The sequence below is a fragment of the Dreissena polymorpha genome, chromosome 11, assembly GCF_020536995.1.
Source record: "Dreissena polymorpha isolate Duluth1 chromosome 11, UMN_Dpol_1.0, whole genome shotgun sequence".
Classification (NCBI taxonomy): Eukaryota; Metazoa; Mollusca; class Bivalvia; order Myida; family Dreissenidae; genus Dreissena; species Dreissena polymorpha.
This window is the reverse complement of record NC_068365.1, coordinates 67,957,251-67,978,233: the sequence shown is the minus strand read 5'-3', so window position 1 is coordinate 67,978,233 and position 20,983 is coordinate 67,957,251. Positions and strand designations below refer to the sequence as shown.

The window sequence follows — 20,983 nt, the reverse complement described above, 5'->3', positions numbered from 1 at the left end:
GGCGACCATTGATTAATGAATACATTACAAATTATATTTATTTAGTTAACACGTATATATAAGTTTTCTATATTAATATGTACATTTTCATTCAAATGAATTTGATACAAATAGTTATTTTTCGCCCAAGAAATTCAAGAAAGGGCGATGGTCCCAACAATACGAGTTAAAAACTGACGGACGATGCGGTAACGATATTAATCCAGTCGAGGTCATACGAAAATAACGAAGGACGAGGCAGTAACAATGCACTGAGCAAAACTCCTATATAAACGGAAATTGTCAAGGTAAGTGTATCAATATTTATTAGAGTTACGATAACATATCTACAAATGCCAAAAAACATTTACTGAACATTCATAAACTTTATTTTTTTTTGTAATTGTACATGTTTATGTTTTAACACAGGAGGCTGGTTAATAATCACCCAGTCCTTCCTTATCTCGAATTTACTAAACAGCCTAACATCGTCTTATTTTAGCAACTACAAAATATAAATATGTATCCACTTTTCTTGTGCATATTGTATGGTATTTAGTCGTGTCTATATCGCGACAGGAAGTGAACATTACTTGGTTTCACACTGCTTGTATCGCAACAATAAACCGCGCCCATTCGTCCACCCACTGACGACAAAAGTGACAGACGCCTCGCGACCGGAAGTGGTGAGCATAGTACCGAGGGATATATCTTGTTGGTACAAGGACAGCTGAAAGTCTCCACATTTTCTGTTGGGTTTCTTAGCTATGACAATAATAATGGTGGACTATTATTGGAAAGAACAATGTGTATTCATATTAACGAGTGCGTAGGTTTCTATTATCACATTTTTGTCGAAGCAAACTTCGGCACACAAAACACGCAAGATATCTTATGAAAGGATGAAGATAATCTCTGCCGTTAACTGAAATAATTCTGCATTTATAAACGCACTTGTTTCTGGTCGGTACTGGATAATTAAGGAATACATATTAAGGTCATAAAAGGCCAAGGTCAACGTAAATAAGGATGACAGTGTTCAATGCGATAGCATAATTTAAATACACTTGATAAAAATTGATATCAGTTATTTTTATTAAAAATAACTGATATCAATTTTTATCAAGTGTATTTACTTCTTTCTTAAACATTACTAATAGATGGTCCGTCTAAGTCTGGGACATCCGTAACAAAAAATGTTGATCAAATCAAATGTGCGTGGAAAGTTCGGAATATTCGCAATATAAAAGGTATTTGTTCAGGATAAAACGATTCAATCGTTGTAACCTTGTAAAGACGGACAAATGGTACGCTTGTTATGGCATCCGCATCACACACACTATATTTGAACAGAAAGTCTTACCTACATTTAGTCCAAAAACATCGTCTGGCTGAATATTGTGTAAATCCCATACAGCAACTTAGAACTGAATGTAGTGTAACTCATCAACAACAACGCGCCAGTATGTGGAGTGGATGGTGTATAGGGCGCGATATCCATACGAGGAGATAATTCATTCAGACCCGGTCAGGGTTGTCGAACTTCCTTTAAACAGACGTACAACGTCGTTATGAGTGAATGGAGTTCACGACGTAGTTCCAATAAGGGCAGATGACTCTTTCTGCCGTTAAACTTGCTTTTAAAAGAAGTACACCGTTGATATCGAGCTGTATAAACATGAGCCGCGCTCTGGGAAAACGGGGTGTACTGCATGTGCTTAAAGTGTCGTGTCATATAAGCATTTGCAGTCCGCACAGGCTAATCAGGGACGTTACTCTCCACCGAAACTACAAATTTCGCTAAGAAGAGACTTTCTCAAAATAACCAATGCAATGCAAGCGAAAAGCGTCGCCCTGATTAGCCTGTGCGGACTGCACTGTATGCACATGCAATAGTCCGCATTTTCTTAACGCGAGGCACAAATGTTCATGAACAGTAGTAATCAATAAGTGATAACATAAGTAGAATAAGTAACCGAATATTGAAACTATGACGCTTTAAGGGAATAGATAGGTACCCGAATATCGATACTGTTAGTATGAAATTATCGGGTAACCGAATACCACAACTATAAGGGAGTAGGTAAATATCGGGTACCATAATATCGAAACTATTAGGGAGTTGGTAAATATCGGGTACTCAAATATAGAAACTAAAAGGAAGGTCGGATGGGAAAACGTACGGCCGGGCGGTCCTACGTGTTTTATCATGCTTAATGAGCATCAATTTGCGTTTCAAATGAGAATTTCATCGCTCATATCTGCCTAAAAAGTTCCCTAACAATATTTATAATACAATTTGATAATAAATCGTTTTATGTATGTTATAAGATTTCCTCCTAATGTCCGTGTTGTGTTTTGCGTGAATTGTTATTAAATAGACATGTACGCTGTAAAAACACGTGGTTGGACTTTTATTATTGTCATATAATGAGACATTTTTAAGTGTTCGTTTCAATTAAATAACTCTGACTAGTCCCGTGGTTAATTCCTACGCATAAGTATTCAGTTATATATTTACCGATTAACAACAATATATTAGAAGGAAAATTCAAACATCTCTGGTGTTTCATTTCTTTACATGTTGCTACTGCCACTGAATAAGTATCCGAGTTGAATAAAAAAATTAAACAAAAGTAGCAACGCTCTGGGAAAACGGGACTTAATAAGTGTCGTCCTTAGGGACGAGTTTTATGACATTGTTCGTTAAAAGGAAATTTCTCCTTGGCAATAATCCTGTTTAGGCGTAAAGTGCTGTCCCTGATAAGACTTTGCGGACTGCACAGACTTATTTGGGACGACACTTTTCGCACATGCATTAAGCTCCGTTTTCTCTGAGCGAGGCTCAACTATTCAAATAGTTCGTGTAGTTTAGACACGTTCAGTTTATACTCGTGCAGTTCACTTAACGTTTTTATCAAAATAAAAACATAAATATTAGAAAATGCCATTGAGAACGTCATTGCATTCATGCATACAAATACATTTTATACATACAGTAATGACTATACAACAACATAGTTGTTGTCATTATGGCACATGTGCATTTCGATTACACATGAACGCGTAGTGTTTTAACAAATTTAGTAGTCCGGATATCAACAAAATTTGAAAAACAAGAATATCAGTGAAACTGATGGATACTCTCCTATGATGCGCTTTGTCAATCTATGTGTTAATAACCACATAAAAATAATATTATTAGCCTCGGTGACCTTGACCTTGACCTCAGTGATTTCAAACCTCATCAAAAGGTAGAGGTCCATGCAAGGTACCTACATGCCAAATATGTAAAAGATCGGTAAAATATTGAAGCTGCTATAACAAACTGTAACAAAAGTGTGACGGAAGGAAGGAAGTAAGGAACCCCAAACTGGCGAGGAAATATGCCCTCCCCCCCCCCCCCCGAAAATTTTTAGGGAGCATAAAAATCTTATTGGCGTCGCACTGAAGTGCGGCGACTAGTATGTAATACGCTTTTATTTCGCTTATGCGTGGAGAAGTTATTTTACGGATCAATGTATATATTTTTTTTGTCAGAATATCTTGAATAGTGATGATTTTTTGTGTAAATTAGTGTAAATAAGTACTGCATTTGTGCCTATAACATTTACTACAACATTTATTGCCAATAATGCAAAGCTTATTGTTTTAATTAATAACTGATCACAGTGGAAAGTTCACAGGGACTGGTCAAATACGCGAACCGTTGAAACTTTCTGGTTTTGTATAAAAACAAAACTTCTTTGTTCCACTATCCTAGCAACCACGTAGTTACTAATATAGGCGCTAAAAGCGCGAAGCGCGACACGTATCTGTAATTGTAATTGTAATAATGAGTTTTGATAAAGGAAGCAGCCGCTTATCAATGAGGAGCACCTTCACAGCACCCACGTCTCAATACTATCAAGTCCTCCTACATGTTTTTTTAAGAACCACATATAGGAGGCCGCAGGCCTGACCCGTATGTTGCCAGTGGTATGGACCCTTTGGTATGGACCTTTAACCCCGCTCATAATCCAGCGTTTAAACTTCTAGGTTTACATTTTAACCGACTAATAATAGCTTATTAATATCTTAGTTAGAATGTCATTTGTAAAGCGGTTCCGTAGTGTAGTGGTTACACGCTCGCTTCACATGTGAGAAGCCCAAGGTTCGAGCCCCAGTAGAATCAAATTATGTTATTTGTGTTCTATGTTAACTTTTTGTTTTGTTGTAGACATTTTACTTTAAATAAATATGCTGTTTTATTGTAACCATTTTTTGTTTTTATTATGCCCATGAAATATATGTGTAAGAGGGTGGGGGGCTCGTAAACACATTAAAACTTTAACACGGTTTTCATTTCAATGAGTACTCTACCCCTATCTTTAATGAGCAACGTAAGAATAAGTTTAGAATCATCTCCCCTTGAAGTTGAGAACAATATGAAATTACGCTTACAAGATGAAGCAGATTTTTAAAACCTACACAGTTCTGTTCCATTAATGAAAACTGCACACGGATGCCAGAAAAAAAGGAAACCAATGTTAATAAAATGAACAATGAACAATTGGGGGTTACAACACAAAATCATAGATAATGGTTATTTGGGTGTTATAACACAACATCATAGATAATGGTTATTTGGGGGTTATAACACAAAATCATAGATAATGGTTATACCAGTGTCTTTTTCTATTTTGTTTAAAATAATCGGCCAATATATTAATATTTACAGTAGGAAAAAAATCGTTCCATGTAACTTCATTGTGTGCCTTTTACACTGAAATTCCCGACGCCCTTTGCTGCTTTGCATCAATACTTATCTTGTTCGTACAATGCTTTGTTTTCACGAGCGTATTACTGTAAATTACATTTTACGCCCGGTCGAAATTGGTCCCCGTTTAAGAAGTTCTGTCAAAGTCGTAAGCATTTAGAATCTTTAGTGAATAATAATAATTTCACAAAGTATGCATGTCTTTCCAGAACGTCCGTGCGTCTGACTATTGCTTCGTTGCTATCTTTGTCGGTAATAAATAATGAAGATAATAATGCTGCTGCTGCTGCTGCTGATGATGATTTTGGGATTGTGGTGGTGTTGAACGATTTAAGTATTTTGCAGAATGATTTTATTCAACGTAAACCTGTATGTGTATGCTTAAAGCTAGCTCATTTTATTTCACTCTGCATTGTATTATAGCCGCGCTCTGGTAATATGGTGCCGAATAATTAATTATCTTAGTCAATTAATTATTGGTATATTTTAATAGTTATTGTATGGGTGTAAAAACAAACAAAGTGTAGTAGAAAAATGGGGCTCTAGCAAGTTGTTTAATGGCTTCAATAGTAAATTTAGATATGTGTGCTCCAAAAATACTTAAATCCTATTTAAACATGGTGTTTTTAAGATAAACTATTCTCCAAAATATTAAAGATATGGTATGGAAACAACAACAATAATTTCTCCTTACGTCCCATCGCTTTTCGGTTTCCCCTTTCAAGTTGTGCTGAAATCATCTTCCACCTGTACAGCATCTACAACCGGAAGTGTTCGTGATCTAGCACCGCCACTATCAGACATGCAAGCGTACGACAGGAGTACGTACGGAAGAATGTCCGAGTTTGTGTCTTTTTATATTTACGTTAAAACTATTTACTTTATATCGATTGCTCCGAAATTCAGTTGCTTATTAAAACGCTCTCGAGTTCTTTTCCTGGATAGAAGAAGTAATTGGCGTCTTTGTGTGAGATCTAAAGAACTCTCCCGCTATGGTGATAGGCAGCTTTCTACCTGCAAGCGGATATACATAGGTCGCCGTTGCGTTGTGGATAGGGTGAGGTTTTGGGGTCGATCCACACTGTGAGAGCATTCTTTAGATCTCCCCTCAAGACCCCATGTGCTGGTTATTCTACCCAGCAAGCGGACTCGAAAGCATTTCAATGAGACTTAGCCGTCCGATACAATCGATATAACATACATATTTAACTAGGCGGACTCTGGGATAATATATTGTATAATGTTCGGATGTTTGTCTTTTGAAGTTGTATAGGTCCTTTTGCGCCCAACGATGAATTATGTAAGGGCCCCGGAGTGTTTACCAGCGCTCATATCTTATGATCTTAACTAGATTCACAGTTAGGTCAAGTATTTAAATTATATCTAGAATATCGACATTTGGGCTTTTCACAAAAAGATTTTAAAGTTTGGCTCGGTCTTAAGTGTGTACAATCTTCTGCGTTAACCGGATAGCCAGAAAGATTTGCGAGTATGCAACGCACACGCGCAAACCAACTCACGCGCACATTAAAATACATTGCGCGAAAATACAAATTTTAGTAACATCAATATGGTATTGTTGCTCCTCAGACCTTTATGTGCTTACAAAACGACTTACAAATCCGTGGGCGTAAACGGACATGTTCATAACAATAACGGTTCCCGTGAAGCTAAGTTAAACAACTGAACAAAGATTTGTTCGTGATCAGCTGAACGCAGTTAATCAGACATGAGCCGCGCGTAGGGAAAATGGAGTTTAACGCATTTGCATTAAATGTCATCCCATATTGGCTTTTGCAGTCAACACAGACAAATCAGGGACGATACTTTTTGCTTTCATCTACTATGTAAGTCTCTTTTGATGGATAAATATGTCGGACTGCACAAGCTAATCAGGGGCGAAACTTAACGCACATGCATTAACCCATCGTAAACACAGATTAAGGCTGCTTATTTTTACCAGATACACGATGCTTGGTATTGTTTATGACCATAAGGGGCGGAGGGCAGACTCTCAGGAAGTGAACTTTCTGTTTACGACCCTTATGACTCTCCGTGGCAACGGGAAAGAGAGGATGAGGAGAGCGGCATGCAGCTTAAGTGTGAGAGGCCCGTAGTAGCGCCATGTCCACTACGAACAATACGATCACGACAATCTTATCAAGCACCTGCAACCCACGATTACAATAAGGCAAAGTCATCGCAGGGTTATTTTCCTTTTTAGTTTAACGAAAGAGATTATTAAGAACCTGTTGACATTAAACATTCGTATTATCAAACTTGGTAGAATAAAGTAAATAAAAAAATAGCTGTAACCAGAGTGTGCATACGATAACCTCATATTTTTTGTAAATTGTTTTTTCTCCTTGGGATAGTACATGCATTTATTATTTAGTGTCATGCGTATGTTCATTTATTAATAAAACGATTCGAATTTTCGATAATAGTCTACCTAACTCGAATGTTTTGTCCCGTATAAAAAAGGCTATTAACATATTTGACACTAGCGCGTTGTAGTAGGGTAAAGCAAGGTTACTGAGTCAAAGTACTTCATGATGATCGTAAACACGTACTTTTAACTAGACTTCTGGGTCAATTCACTCCGAACACGCGTTTTTTTCACGGTGAACAATAAATGAAATGTCAGAATACGCGGCAAGTAAATTTAGTAAAAATTATTACATTGTCATCGGTGTAACGCCAGGTTTTCATTAATTATTATGTTTTCTTTAGCTGTTAAGATAAGCAGATAAACATAATTCTCCGTATGAAGATAGATTTCCGATGCATAAAATATTAGCATCGGTTGTTCTGTTTGTTATCTACTGCCGGAAGGCGTGTGGATATAGAAATGAGATGGCGTAATTTTGTCTGCGTGTGCGTGTGTGCGTGAAAGCGCGCATCCGTTCGTCGCAAAAGCTCATGTACGCAACTTCTTATACACTGTGCATGTGTATATAATAATTATCTCAAATTGCTTCAGCGCGTACTGTGAAGATTTTACTATAATTGCGTTTTTGAGTTATTGCCCTTTGTTTAAATTAACATATGCAAGCTTCCACGCAAAACTTGTCATATATTTTGAAATCGATTTGTGTCCAATGTATACAAAAATAAATACCCCCAAGTGCTTCAACGAATATTGTCAAGGCTTCGCGATTGCGCTATTGAAAGGAGTTATTGACCTTTGTTTATAATAAAATATATAAGCTTCTTGGAGCAATTACACATGCTTACGTACTGGACGCTTTCGAGAACAATTCTCCCGCGTAACAAACAGAAACACCATCAATGCATGTAATACAAATACACATACTTTGAACAACGTAAAACTTACCTCCAATTTCTTGGACAAGAATTCTTTTCCCATGCAAATATTCTTTAGTCTGCTCTGAAACGATATAGATTCGTTATTAGTCATCGGACATAATGACAGGTGCTTCATTGACATCATAACCGCGTCAGTTGTTTTCTAGTACTGTTCTTGTTTTTTATTTGTTTAAGATTAAATAAATGTCACAACACGAGCAGCCGTGTGCCAAGCGTGAGTCCCAAATATACGACAACGGTGTATGTTGTTAAACGCAAGCCGCAACGAACACACATGTTGTCTGGCGTAAAAGCCCATACTTGAAATTATGATATACATGTACACGTACAATACATTTTAGAAACAGTTTCATACATGTTGTCTCAATGTTTTCTTCCCACCGCGCCGTAGTCTGCATTATATGAGAACTTGCTTGTCCTGTATGGCAAAAGTTATCGCTCATTTGCTTCAAATTAAATACTGCCGGAGGTTAACAAAAATGTTTCTTTTTTACCTAATCATAAAATATGACATTTCTGCAGAGAAATAACAGCAGAGATAATAAAACAAATGTTATTTTCACCGGTGAAAATAACAAATTTTCGAAACTCCTTTTTCAATTTTTAGATTATCATAAATAATTATATATATATATTTTCTATTATCAAGAGTGAATAAAAAGTGACATTCCATCGAATCTAACAAATTTTCTTTCTATTTTATGCTTTTTCACCGTTTATTTACATTGTAAAATAGTTTAACTGGAGAATTTCTCTGGTATAATGACGTCATTTCGTCACACTAATGAAGTCATGTTGTGTTTTGAAATGTATTTGGGCACGCCACTGTAGAAAGGGTAACTTTTCAGAGAAAGGGAAACAGCTATTAACTATTTTCTTGAAAAAGAGGCATAAAAGAAACAGAAAATGTGTTCATGTCAGTGTAAGATCGTTTGTTATTTCACTCGTGGTCATAGAATAGAAATAGTTTCACTCGTGAAAATATATTTTCTATGATCACTCGTGAAATAACAAACGATCTTACACTGACATGAACAAATATCCTCTATATTGACACTATCTCTAAAATGTAATTTTATTACATTCAATAGTTCCACCGATACATCTTCAATTATTCAACGGGCTTATTGTATGTACGTTATGTATGAAGTCCGCACAGGCTAATCAGGGATGGCGATTCCCGCCTGTATTATAGCTTCGTTTAAAGGAAGTCACTTCTTAGCAAAAATCCACGTTAAGCGCTACTCTCAGGCGGCACTTTAAGCAAATGCGATAAGCCCGTTAAATAACTGAAGATGTACCGGAGGAACTGTTGAATATAAGAAAATAAGCCCAATTTTCCAAAGGCGAGGCTACACTCTTTAGATACTTACGAGACCGTTTCTTACCTAAAACAACAGGATCCCAAGAATATCGATGCTAGCCTTGCGAAGGCCATGCGCCACGTCCTCCCACACACGAGTGACCCGCAGTTTCGTGGGAACCGCCGTGGGTACCGTGGGGCTCGATGCTGGGAAGCCGGGTTTCGTATACCGTTTCCGGTATAGTATGAATTATGTTCCTGGCTGTAGGTGCAGTGAGTGATCAGCACTTCCCTGTGATTGATGTTGTTATTACACACATTACCTGTGTACCCGTATCAGAGGGGGTAATCACGTGACAAACAAGATGGCGACGTCAATGCCGAGACAGGTATTTTGCGCCGTTTTATAACGTTTATTACATGTAATTGTATTCTTAGTTCAAATGCCGCTGACATTCAAGCCATATCAGCAAAGAAGTTATTAGCGTTTATTTAATATTCATATTCTCTGTTCATCTTGACTTCACTCGCTGAAAATTTTGTGACCCGCTATCAAATTTGACAGCGATCAAAGTCGAGACAAAGAGCGAATATTAATACGATATACCGGTAGACGCTTATAACTTTCTTGTCGCTATGGCTGGACAGTGAGCGGCATTTTAGCAAGTATTAAATACATGGCGTTAGCGATGCACCTATACAGGTTTATACATATCCGGAAAACGAGGATTTTATGCATGTGCGTAAAGGTTCGTACCAGATTAGTCTTTGAAGTCCGCGCAGGCTAGTCAGGGATGACACTTTCCAACTTGATTGCGTTTTAATGCAGATAACACTTCTTTGTATAGAAAAGTTCCATAAAAGCGAAAAGTGTTTTCCCTGATGAGCCTGTGAGGAATGCATAGCCTATCTGAGATGTAACTATACGCCTAATCATTAAGTCCCATTTTCTCAGAGCGAGGCTTATATATAATATCGAGTGCAAACATGTGTAGTTGCCCTTAATCACGTTGCGTTGCCAGCGCCAACGTTAGACTGAAACGTTCCGTTAATTAACGTGATGTTATCCCCAGGCACATACATCACGTCAATTTTACCCACATGCATTCCCAAAACAAAGCTCATGTACAATTTACACGCTGTCCCGACCCTGCAGGTACAAACAGATACACATATTTGGGCATGAACGAGCAAACATACACAAAATAGCCTCGCGCAATAAAAATCGCCACAAAGTCATTTAATGTATAGGGGGCGTTGATATAACTGTCGTGATAGTATTGTGGCATATATAAAACACATTTTTGTTTATAATACGAAAAAATACCTTTTTGATTATTTCTTACATTACCAAATGCAACCCGCGAGTTATACGGCGAATTAATACATGTCCGAACATTTCATATTTTAATAATCCACCATATCTTTTTAATGGCAGATGTACCTGTATAGAAAATAAGAACACATTAGTTTGTGGTTGTGGAACCTTGTACACATATATTATATGCTGTACTTTTATATTTCTGAACCTTTTACCAGTTATCAGAAGACGAGGCAATGATCCACTAAATTCAACGCAACAGCACGTGCTTACCTTTCAGGATTAAATCACCTTCATGTCGCAGTCTGTGAAACAAATAAAACAAAACGAATACTGTTCATTTGCTTCGTGCTCTGTTAACAGTTAATGCATCTGTGTAAAGTTTCATCCCATATTAGTCGGTGAAGTCCGCTTATGCTAATCAGGGACGACACTTTCCGCTTTAATAATTATTTCGATTAAAGAAGGTCTCTTCTGAGTAAAAATCCAGTTTAGGCGGAACGTGTCGTCCCTAATAGCATGTGCGGACATCACAGGCTTATCTGGACGACACTTTACACATTTGCATTTAACCCTTCTTTTTACAGAGCATGGCCCATTTATATTCGTCGGCATGAACATTTCGTGATTTGTTTTTTATAAAAAGATACTTTGTTGTGAACACGTTAATTCGTTGATATATGATTTTGGAAAAAAACAAGTATCTTCGCCAGTCATTTCCAACCTGTTTTTGAATAATTCGCTGAACGATGGATCCACAAAACCAACGAAAATAAATGCCCTACAAATAAATGTTCCACAATAAAAAATCCAGCATTTTAATAATGTTACAGTAGTACAGTAGTAAAGCTTCTAGGAATTGTATTATACCGATAGCCTAGTAATGTATCTCAAATTTGTATTATTCAAAGTTCCAAGTTATGTATTTCACAATCTTTTTTTCCTAAGTTTCCAGTTAAGTATCTCGCCATGGCGTAAAGGATATGGTGTCCGCCTATTCTGCTTGAGACGTTCTTTAGATCTCCCCCCAAAACACCAAGTATTGGTTTGATGCAGGAAACGCGCTCAACAGCTCATCAAAAAACCTTAGGCCTTCGATGTAAATCGATCTAAAATAAATAGGTGTCAAATAAAGTACCTCGCAATTTTATTCTTCCATGGTGGGACCCAGATTTCCCTTCGCATTTCCTTCTCCAATCCATGCTCGGTGCGCTCGAGCTGGGAAACGGTATAAGTCAAAGTGAACCCTAACAGCCTGAACAGGTAACTTTGCAAGTGCATGTTAGACGGTCAGAATGTCAGAATGAACTCTTACAGCCTAGACAGCAGACTCTGCAAGTATATGCAAGACTGTATAGGTCAGAGTGAACCCTAACTGCCAGGACAGGAGATACTGCAAGTATAGGTCAGACATGATAGGTAAGAGTTAACACTAACCGCCAGGACAGGATACTCTGAAAGTATAGGTCAGACGGTAAAGGTCAGAGTGAACCCAAACTGCCTAGACAGGAGACTCTGCAAGTATAGGTCAGACGGTATAGGTCAGAGTGAACCCTAACTGCCTAGACAGGAGACTCTGCAAGTATAGGTCAGACGTAATAGGTCAGAGTGAACCCTTACTGACGGGACAGGAGACTCTACAGGTATAGGTCAGACGGTATAGGTCAGAGTGAACCCTAACTGCCAGGACAGGACACTCTGCAAGTATAAGTCAGACGGTATAGGTCAGAGTGAACCCTAACTGCCTGGACAGGAGACTCTACAGGCATAGGTCAAACGGTATAGATCAGAGTGAACCCTAACTGCCAGGACAGGACACTCTGCAAGTATAGGTCAGACGGTATAGGTCAGAGTGAACCCTAACTGCCAGGACAGGAGACTCTGCAAGTATAGGTCAGACGGTATAGGTCAGAGTGAACCCTAAATGACTGGACATGAAACTATGCAGGTATAGATCAGACGGTATAGGTCAGAGTGAATCCTAACTGCCAGGACAGGAGACTCTACAAGTATAGGTCAGACGGTATAGGTCAGAGTGACCCCTAACTGCCTAGACAGGAGACTCTGCAAGTATAGGTCAGACGGTATAGGTCAGAGTGAACCCTAACTGCCTGGGCATGAGACTCTACAGGTATAGGTCAGACGGTATAGGTCAGAGTGAACCCTAACTGCCAGGACAGGAGACTCTGCAAGTATAGGTCAGACGGTATATGTCAGAGTGAATCCTAACTGCCAGGACAAGAGAATCTACAAGTATAGGTCAGACGGTATAGGTCAGAGTGAACCCTAACTGTCTGGACAGGAGACTCTACAAGTATAGGTCAGACGGTATATGTCAGAGTGAACCCTAACTGTCTGGACAGGAGACTCTACAGATATAAGTCAGACGGTATAGGTCAGAGTTAAGCCTCACTGTCTGGATAGGAGTTTCTGCAAAAATAGGTTAGATATCATCAAGGAAAGCCAGTCAATGCAGGGGTTTCTTTTAAATTGGTATTGACAATATACCTGTAAATTAGTCTCGTCCTGTAAAAAATGCGCAAGGTCCATTTGCGGTAAGTGGTAAGATTATCCGGTTGTGCTCGCAAAGGCTAATCTGGAACCGCACTTTCCGACTTTCATGTATTTTTGCTAAGAAGATACTTAGTAAACAAAATCATAAAAGCGGAAAGTGTGGTCCTGATTAGCATATACCGACTACCCGGGCTACTATGTGACGACACATAAAGAAATTGCGCCCAGTGTTCACAGGCTCTATTTTAAATGAGGTCTTTTCTTTATGACGATTTTGCGGATAATGTTTACGTATTGCGCTCTTCTTTGCCATATAATTTTTAATTTGCCTGCAGTCAACATAACCAGTATTTGGATAACGCAGTTTTTAGTCACAGTTCAAACATAGCGGACGCAAACATGAAATATGCAAGTATGTTTAAGGTTTGTTCAATTTTAAGACAAACAAGTGCGGAATGGATGACTATAAATAGTAACAAATACGGTTAAATTGCTTGGTTACGCGATCTGATATAGGAAGTGCAATATCCAGGATCGAACATATCGAGGGGTGAACGGAAGACTGTTGTAACTCATATTAAATAAAGAAGGAGATACTGCAGTTTTCCGTTCAGCCATCGATATAAATCCATATTTACCGATTTAACGCAGGCGATTGTCAACAAAACACTTTCCGTGAAGAAGCATTGCATGCGCTTTATTGGGTATCAATTATAATTCGCACCATTACATATTTTCGTTTTGAATAAAATGCAACATTTAGTTAGTTTTCCCTATGCGGCTCTATGGCTGGAACTAAAAAATGCTTTGGAGCAAAAAATTAAATACACCGATTTCCCTATATCAAGTCTTCACGACGCGAATTTTCCCAATTTTAGTTTTTTTGTTCGTGTATAAGGTAACGAAAATAATTTGTTAAGTCAAGTCAATATTTTAATAAAGTTTAAATACTTTATCCGTGCATATTTATTGGAAGTGAAACAACATTTTACTTGACACGTTAACGCCTCGTTGATCACCAGTGTTACACAACCTTGTATTGGAATAACAAGGAACTTCGTGTACAAGAATAATACCATAAAGAGAAATGTGTTGTCCCTGTTAAGCCTATGCAGATTGTGAGCTTGCTCGCAAACAAACACTTAAAATCCGCATTTTAATTAAAATCCTGCATTTGTAAATAGGTTTTTAATATATATCTAAATTTATTTTAATGAATGCAATTGTATTTCTCAACATGAAATTTTTACGGAACCTCGTTATGGGAAAACGGGCTTCAATGGGTGTCTGTTTAATCTCGCCCAATATAGGCATATGCAGTCCGTCAATACAACAGTCTGTGGGCCGTCCCTTTAATGATTTAAAATCAACAAGGTATTTATCCTGATTAAAAACGGAGATTTATAGTTGGACGCTTTACACAATTACAATGAAATATTACACGCGTAAATACAACTATATTTTTGTAACCTATGATTAGGATTTAAAGAATTCAATAAACACTATTTATTAGAATACAAGGAATTGTTGATTAATGACAAGACATTTTACATTATATAATATTAGATTCTATATGACAATGCACGTTATTTTAAATATATGCAACATATACTATATGAAAAAAACCGCAAGGCTTTCTCAATTAACGCCTTTTAAAACGTCACTGAAAGATTGGTGTAATTTTATTTTACAGATCAGTGCGCGTTTATTCAGATATGCGGCACATAGTACGTAAACAAGCGTTCAGACTTTAAAAAAACGCCTTATAAATTAAAGCATAAATATGCATGTAAGTGCCTAAATATAAACTCGCACTTAATTTTTTCTCAGTTTCACTTCTTGTGAATGACGTTACGATGCTCAAGTTTGCGACGCTGACGTTAACATTTATTTAGCGGAACGAGCATTGCCTATGTCAGCGTATATTTAAAGGGATCTTTTCACGTTTTGGTAAATTGACAAAATTGAAAAAAGTTGTTTCAGATTCGCGATTTTCGCTTAAGTTATGATATTTTAGAGTAAACAGTATTACTGAACTTCTACCATGGTCTAATATAGCCATTATATGCATCTCTTGACGATTTAAAAACCTAAAAATTATAACGCGTTGCAACGCGAAACGATTGAATAGTTTGGAGAGTTCTGTGTTTGTTGTTTAATTTTGTGAAACTACGAAGATTGCTTATATAAAGTATAAAATACGCAGCTATTCGTGATTGGCACGATGGGCGAGTGGGCTAATGCGTTTTTACTTCAGGACTCCGGGGGGTCATTGGTTCGAGTCCTGCTTCGGCCAAAATTTTGTCCTTTTTTAAAAAGTTTATTCTTGATTTTTTACTGGAGCTTTTAAGATCCAATGTTTACATTTATCAATATAAAGCATTTAATGACAAACTTTAAAACATGCCAAATTCTGTGAAAAGGCTCCCATAATGAGTTAAAATACACAATCACTAAACGATAAGTTTGCCGACTCTTCAATTGCTCCAAAAAACATTTTATTATTTTTGCAAAACATAACTTCACGCAAACACTTGAAGCATAAGCACTTAAACCACACTTCAATCAGATTAACCTATCTCGATTTGAAGCCCGTAGGATAACTTAAAACACACACACCATTTAATTTTATATTGCAATCAAGTCGCAAATGCGTGCAATTATTTTTAGTTACGTCAACTGATTCTTCTCTTTTTTGAACGTCTATTTCGAAGTTTACTTTTAATCCTGACTAACCGGAACACTAAATTTGATGCTCACACGACAAAGTGTTCACTTGATATCATATACACACTGACCTGTCTATGGAGAAAGCAATGTTCGTGGTTGAAGTTTAAGTGACTTTGACCTTTGATCTGTTGACCTCGAAGAAGACTGGTATCGTCCCCTTCTCCCGAATAATCAGGATACCAGTTGGTTGATCTTCTTATTCAAAGCGTCCTCTAGATATCGAATGAAAACTTTTTAAGTCACATGCCCTTATGACCTACACGATTAGCTTTGTTATTTAATTGGATATTAGTAGATGTTTCGTTTCAAGTACCCAACATACCGATTTCAATGATTTTAGGTCGAAAGTTATCTAGTTTTTATACGGTGACGAATTTATGATTATTGATCTTTTTCTACTTTAGTGATTGTCATTGATCATCTCCCTTATTTGAACAGTATTCAGACTATAACAACGTTCCTTGAATATATATGAGCCGCGCTCTCGGAAAACCGGGCTTAATATACGTGCGTAAAGTGTCGTCTCAGATTAGCCTGTGCAGTCCGCTGATACTTCCCTAAGATGGAGCATTCCATGAAAGCGGAAAGTGTCGTCCCTGATTAGCATGTAAGGACTGCATATATACTAAAATATGATGACACATTACGCGCATGCATAATGTTCGGTTTTCCGAGAGCGCAGTTTATGTTTTAACAAGCTGACAGATACTTGTTGGTAATAGAATGCATTATAGTTTTTATTTGAATTTCAAAATATTCCGTATTTAAAATGAATTCAAAGATATTGTTCAATTATGTGTGGACTGCACAGGCTCATTTAGGACGACACTTTACGCTTATTTATTAGACCCGTATTTCCCAGATCGAGGCTCAATTGTTCAAGCAACATTCATAAGCAGTTGATCTGAGTTCAAATGACCGTGTAATAACCATGTTCATTTGTAACTGTTTTGATGGATGCATACGGATTAAATTCCTTCTTAAAGTTCAGCCGCCGTCAATCAGTAACAATTGTTATTTGAATTAAACTTTACAGACGGTCGAAACAAATGCGTAAGTATTTTTTTCTGAATTTGCGGGCTTTAAATGACGTTTAAATATGGAATGACAAGTAAACAAATCATAACAGTATAATAATGTTATGTTTTATAGTTTACCTTTTTTTCATTTTTTTCATTAAAAGAGTATAAAATTAAGGTGAACATTTCAGGAAACACGAGTTTTGTTAAGTTAAAAAGTGCAACTATACTTTATTTAAGTTAAAAACGAGTTACTATTCATTACTAGGGTTTTCGATTATTAAAATAGCGCAGTTGTACAGACACACCAGCTTAGCTGAACATGGGTAGATACGTATAATATGATGTGAAAAAATACGGCAGATTAGCAAACAAAACTTAACACAACAATAACTGACTTTCATCGTCTCGCCAGTCTCTTTCTTTAATCATCTTCATAAAAATTGAAAGTATTGTGGACAATACTTGATCGACAGCTTATCAGAGATCCTCCGGATTATTAATTGGACCTATGCTTTTACTGTGAAGATATTGTTTCCTTTGTTCATAACGATGGTCTAAATATTAACTAACATCTAACACAACTTACACATATAAACCCATCTTTGATTGACACGAGGGAACTGAGCCTGACAAAGCACGCAGTGTGAAGCTCGGAATCCAATACATGCAAGTCGTGCTATGGGAAAACGGGGCTTAAAAGAAGTGCGTGAAGTGTCGTCACTGATTAGTCTGATTCGTTTCCGCCTTAACTGGACTTTCAGGTAGGAAAAGATGTCATTTAAACAAAATGTTATATTAAAGCGGAAAGTGTCGCCCGTGATTAGCCTGTGTTGACTGCACACTTTTATATGTGACGTCACGCGCATTTAGTCCCGTTTTTCAAGAGCGATTCTCAGATATTGAATTTCCTATTGTATTACGTAACGTGTGAAATACGAGACAATAGGTTATCTGTTCGGCGATGAAACAATCGCACCCTGATAAGCCGGTGCGTTGCCGATTTATAGAATTGCTGAGGGCACATTCGATTAAGTATATGTACATATTTTACGCCGACATATGATCAACCCAGTATTTGCTCAGATTTCGAGATGCTTTGAAGGTAGTAGGGGACTATTGTTAAGAAATCTAAATCGCGTTGTATGTTCATTATCATCATAACCTAACATCAATAAAACATTGCTTTTGAATATTTTAAATACTTTTACAGTGCACAACAAATGTTAATGATATTTATGTCATGCCATAATTATTTGTACAAACATAATACGCAAATATTACTCATTAATTTTATTTTAAGCATATTTATTCTGTTATACCGTTTTGTCGGCATCTAAAAGCATAGCAACAATAATTATACGATGTTTACACAAACAATATAAAGAAACTGAAGCAATATATGCAGTAGCCCTATGGAAATTAAGGATAAATCCATCAACTTCAAATATATTTGTGACAAATGTGCAAAGTACAACGTGGACATGTAGATATAAGTTATAGAATGTGACAGTTAACCAACGATATGTACATACATATATAACTACAATACCAAACAAACATCAAGTTTTACCGTCATATTTGATGCATTGTGCAGCGAAAGAATACAGGGTGGGATTTAAAGATTCATTAAAATCGAATGCCAAATATTGTCCTAAGTACAAGTTCAATAATTACTTTACACTGAATTTATTTAACTGTTATGTATCCATAAATAACACTTATAGTTTAATATCCCTAATGTTGTTAGTATAGATACTTGTAAGAGCGTAGTAAAATGTTGTCTAAACACACTCATATAAATTAAAATAATTATGATGCGAAGAAAACTATTTAAAACATACATTATTTCGAAATAGGTAAGGATAATCAAAAGAACGTATATCTGTACAATTACTGGAGATGTAGTATTTGTTGATCTATAATACATTGCCATAACGATTCTTTGAAATACATTAATTTCTTTTCATACTTGTTTTACACAAAAAAATAATATATACTTTAAAATATATATATTCAAATAAGACCCTGAATATGTTTACTGCCATTCATATGCAAAGTGAACTTTCTATCTCGTATTTTTAACCGTTGATAAACCGCAAAATACGCCGGACGTGCCAGTTAGCGGCATTGTTTGTACCGCGCTGAAGCAACGATTGCTCATAGTAATGTAACGCCCCTTCATAGTCTCCTTCCATTTCATAGCAGTGTCGGGGTGATACAGGTTGATTTTATTTCTTATATCAAATATATAAGACTCAAATACTCCCAAGACATGTAGCTGATTGTCACGTTCACCGAGTCCTCCATATTTGAGATACTGTAGATAGTAGAGGAACGAACGGGCATCAACCTCAGCAAATTTCATCCATAGTTTTTCAATACGATGTCTCTTTGCCACTTCCTCTTGGATGATATTGCGATTCATTTCAAACAATAATATTAAAGGAGTGCAATACGATTCCTGCCTTACATTTTTTTTATTCATTTGTAAAACAATTTAATTACAATTTGAACCGTACAATGGCTTATTGACCTTGCTGGACACACGTATATATTCCACGTGGTGGTAAATATATGAATTATATGTATAGTCGTAGTGGTTGATTATAAATTCTGATTCTAAAGTGCATCCAAAAGATTCATAACAAAACATATAAGAGCACGTGCATATAACAATTTACACATCATCATGCGTATTTGACAGAAATAAGAGAGTATTCAACACACCAATTCAGATTGTACAATGTAGCGATGTTAATATTTTGAAACATACAAATACATTGCCTCTTCTTACAGTTTATAATACATGTACATACCATTGAATTACATAATCGAGACTAACTAACTGGTCACAAATATCTTATATTTAACATAGGTTTATAGTTATTTGTTTAATGTCGTTACATTGCTATATTGTTCTTTTAACCACTTATGAGACGCATAATACGCAGGACGTGCCAGTTAGCGGCGTTGTTTGTACGAAGACAACGCATCGACCACTTGTAGTAGCGTAACGCTCCTGCATAGTCTCCTTCCATTTCGTAACAATGCCCCAGCAAGTTCAATGCTGTCTCTTGGTGATACAGGTTGAGTTGATTTCTTACACATGTATCTATATAAGCCTCGAGGACTCCCATAGCATGAAGCTGTGTGTCACGTTCACCGAGTCCCCCATACGTGATGTACTGCATATAGTATAGGAACGGAAGAGCATCCACCTCAGCACTGCCCATCCAACGTTTTTCAGTGTAATCTCTCTGTGTCACTTCCTCTTCAGTGATATTGCGATTCATTTCAAACAATAATATGGCAGGAGTGCAATATGATTCTTGCCTTAAAAAGCTTACACATAATGCGAATGGCGGATCAATGAATCCCTCTTCTTTGTTTCCTGATAACATATCAGCAAACACCTGGAGATGTCGGTCTCCTGTTATACCTCTAAATGCACACACAGCCTTGACCTTGCTGTGATACCTCCTCTCCACATCCTCCAACACTCGAACTGCCGCTTGAAGATGACCACTGCAGTATAGCATAGAAGCAAACTTTAAGCGACTAGAAGCTACATCCAAATTTAAGGAATCTTGGACACGCCTTATATTTTCGCTGTCAAGAACGTTTTGTAGTCGCAAATAGTGAGATGATTGAACTGAAATTTGTAACGCATAAAAGTGTTTAATCAATTCAAGAGCCGCAGTTTGTGACATGACATTCGTTGAGTTTTCAAAACAATTGCGTATTACATATTTTAATGTATGCTCGAAGGTTGAATGAGAACTGCTCTGTTCAGGTTTGATATTTGTTAACGCACGGTACAATCTTTGCAAGTACTCAAACTTCAGCAGTAATCTGATGCTGTTATGTAAAAATACACCTCTTAGTTCTCCAGCCTGTACAGTATGCCGCATACTACATGCTTGTAACCGACAATTTATATTATCTATACCAATACAAAAAACATCTTGTAAGTTATTCCTTATCAACGAGTCTATATACACTAAAAGGCGCTTCTGCAGCAACTT

The 20,983-nt window shown here is 36.9% G+C and overlaps 1 protein-coding gene and 1 long non-coding RNA gene across 3 annotated transcripts in view; both read right to left on the bottom strand.

The window, feature by feature from the left end:
• Positions 1–386: 386 nt before the first annotated feature.
• On the bottom strand, positions 387–9,740 carry LOC127850645 (uncharacterized). Of its 2 annotated transcripts, none has more exons than XR_008035396.1 (5): positions 9,457–9,740; positions 8,076–8,129; positions 5,433–5,496; positions 1,343–1,525; positions 387–744 (listed from the first exon to the last, which is right to left on the bottom strand). It is a non-coding gene; the product is annotated as an uncharacterized LOC127850645 (long non-coding RNA). The 2 variants fall into 2 exon arrangements; XR_008035397.1 differs by having other exon boundaries at positions 1,347–1,525.
• A 9,998-nt stretch (positions 9,741–19,738) lies between these two features.
• The window catches only part of LOC127850624 (uncharacterized), a 346,937-nt gene continuing 345,692 nt past the window's right edge, over positions 19,739–20,983 (bottom strand). The window contains exon 8 of the mRNA XM_052383800.1: positions 19,739–20,483. Within this exon, the coding sequence (XP_052239760.1) occupies positions 19,880–20,483 (604 nt within the window). The 3' untranslated portion in view covers positions 19,739–19,879. The remainder of the gene's footprint in view (positions 20,484–20,983) is intronic.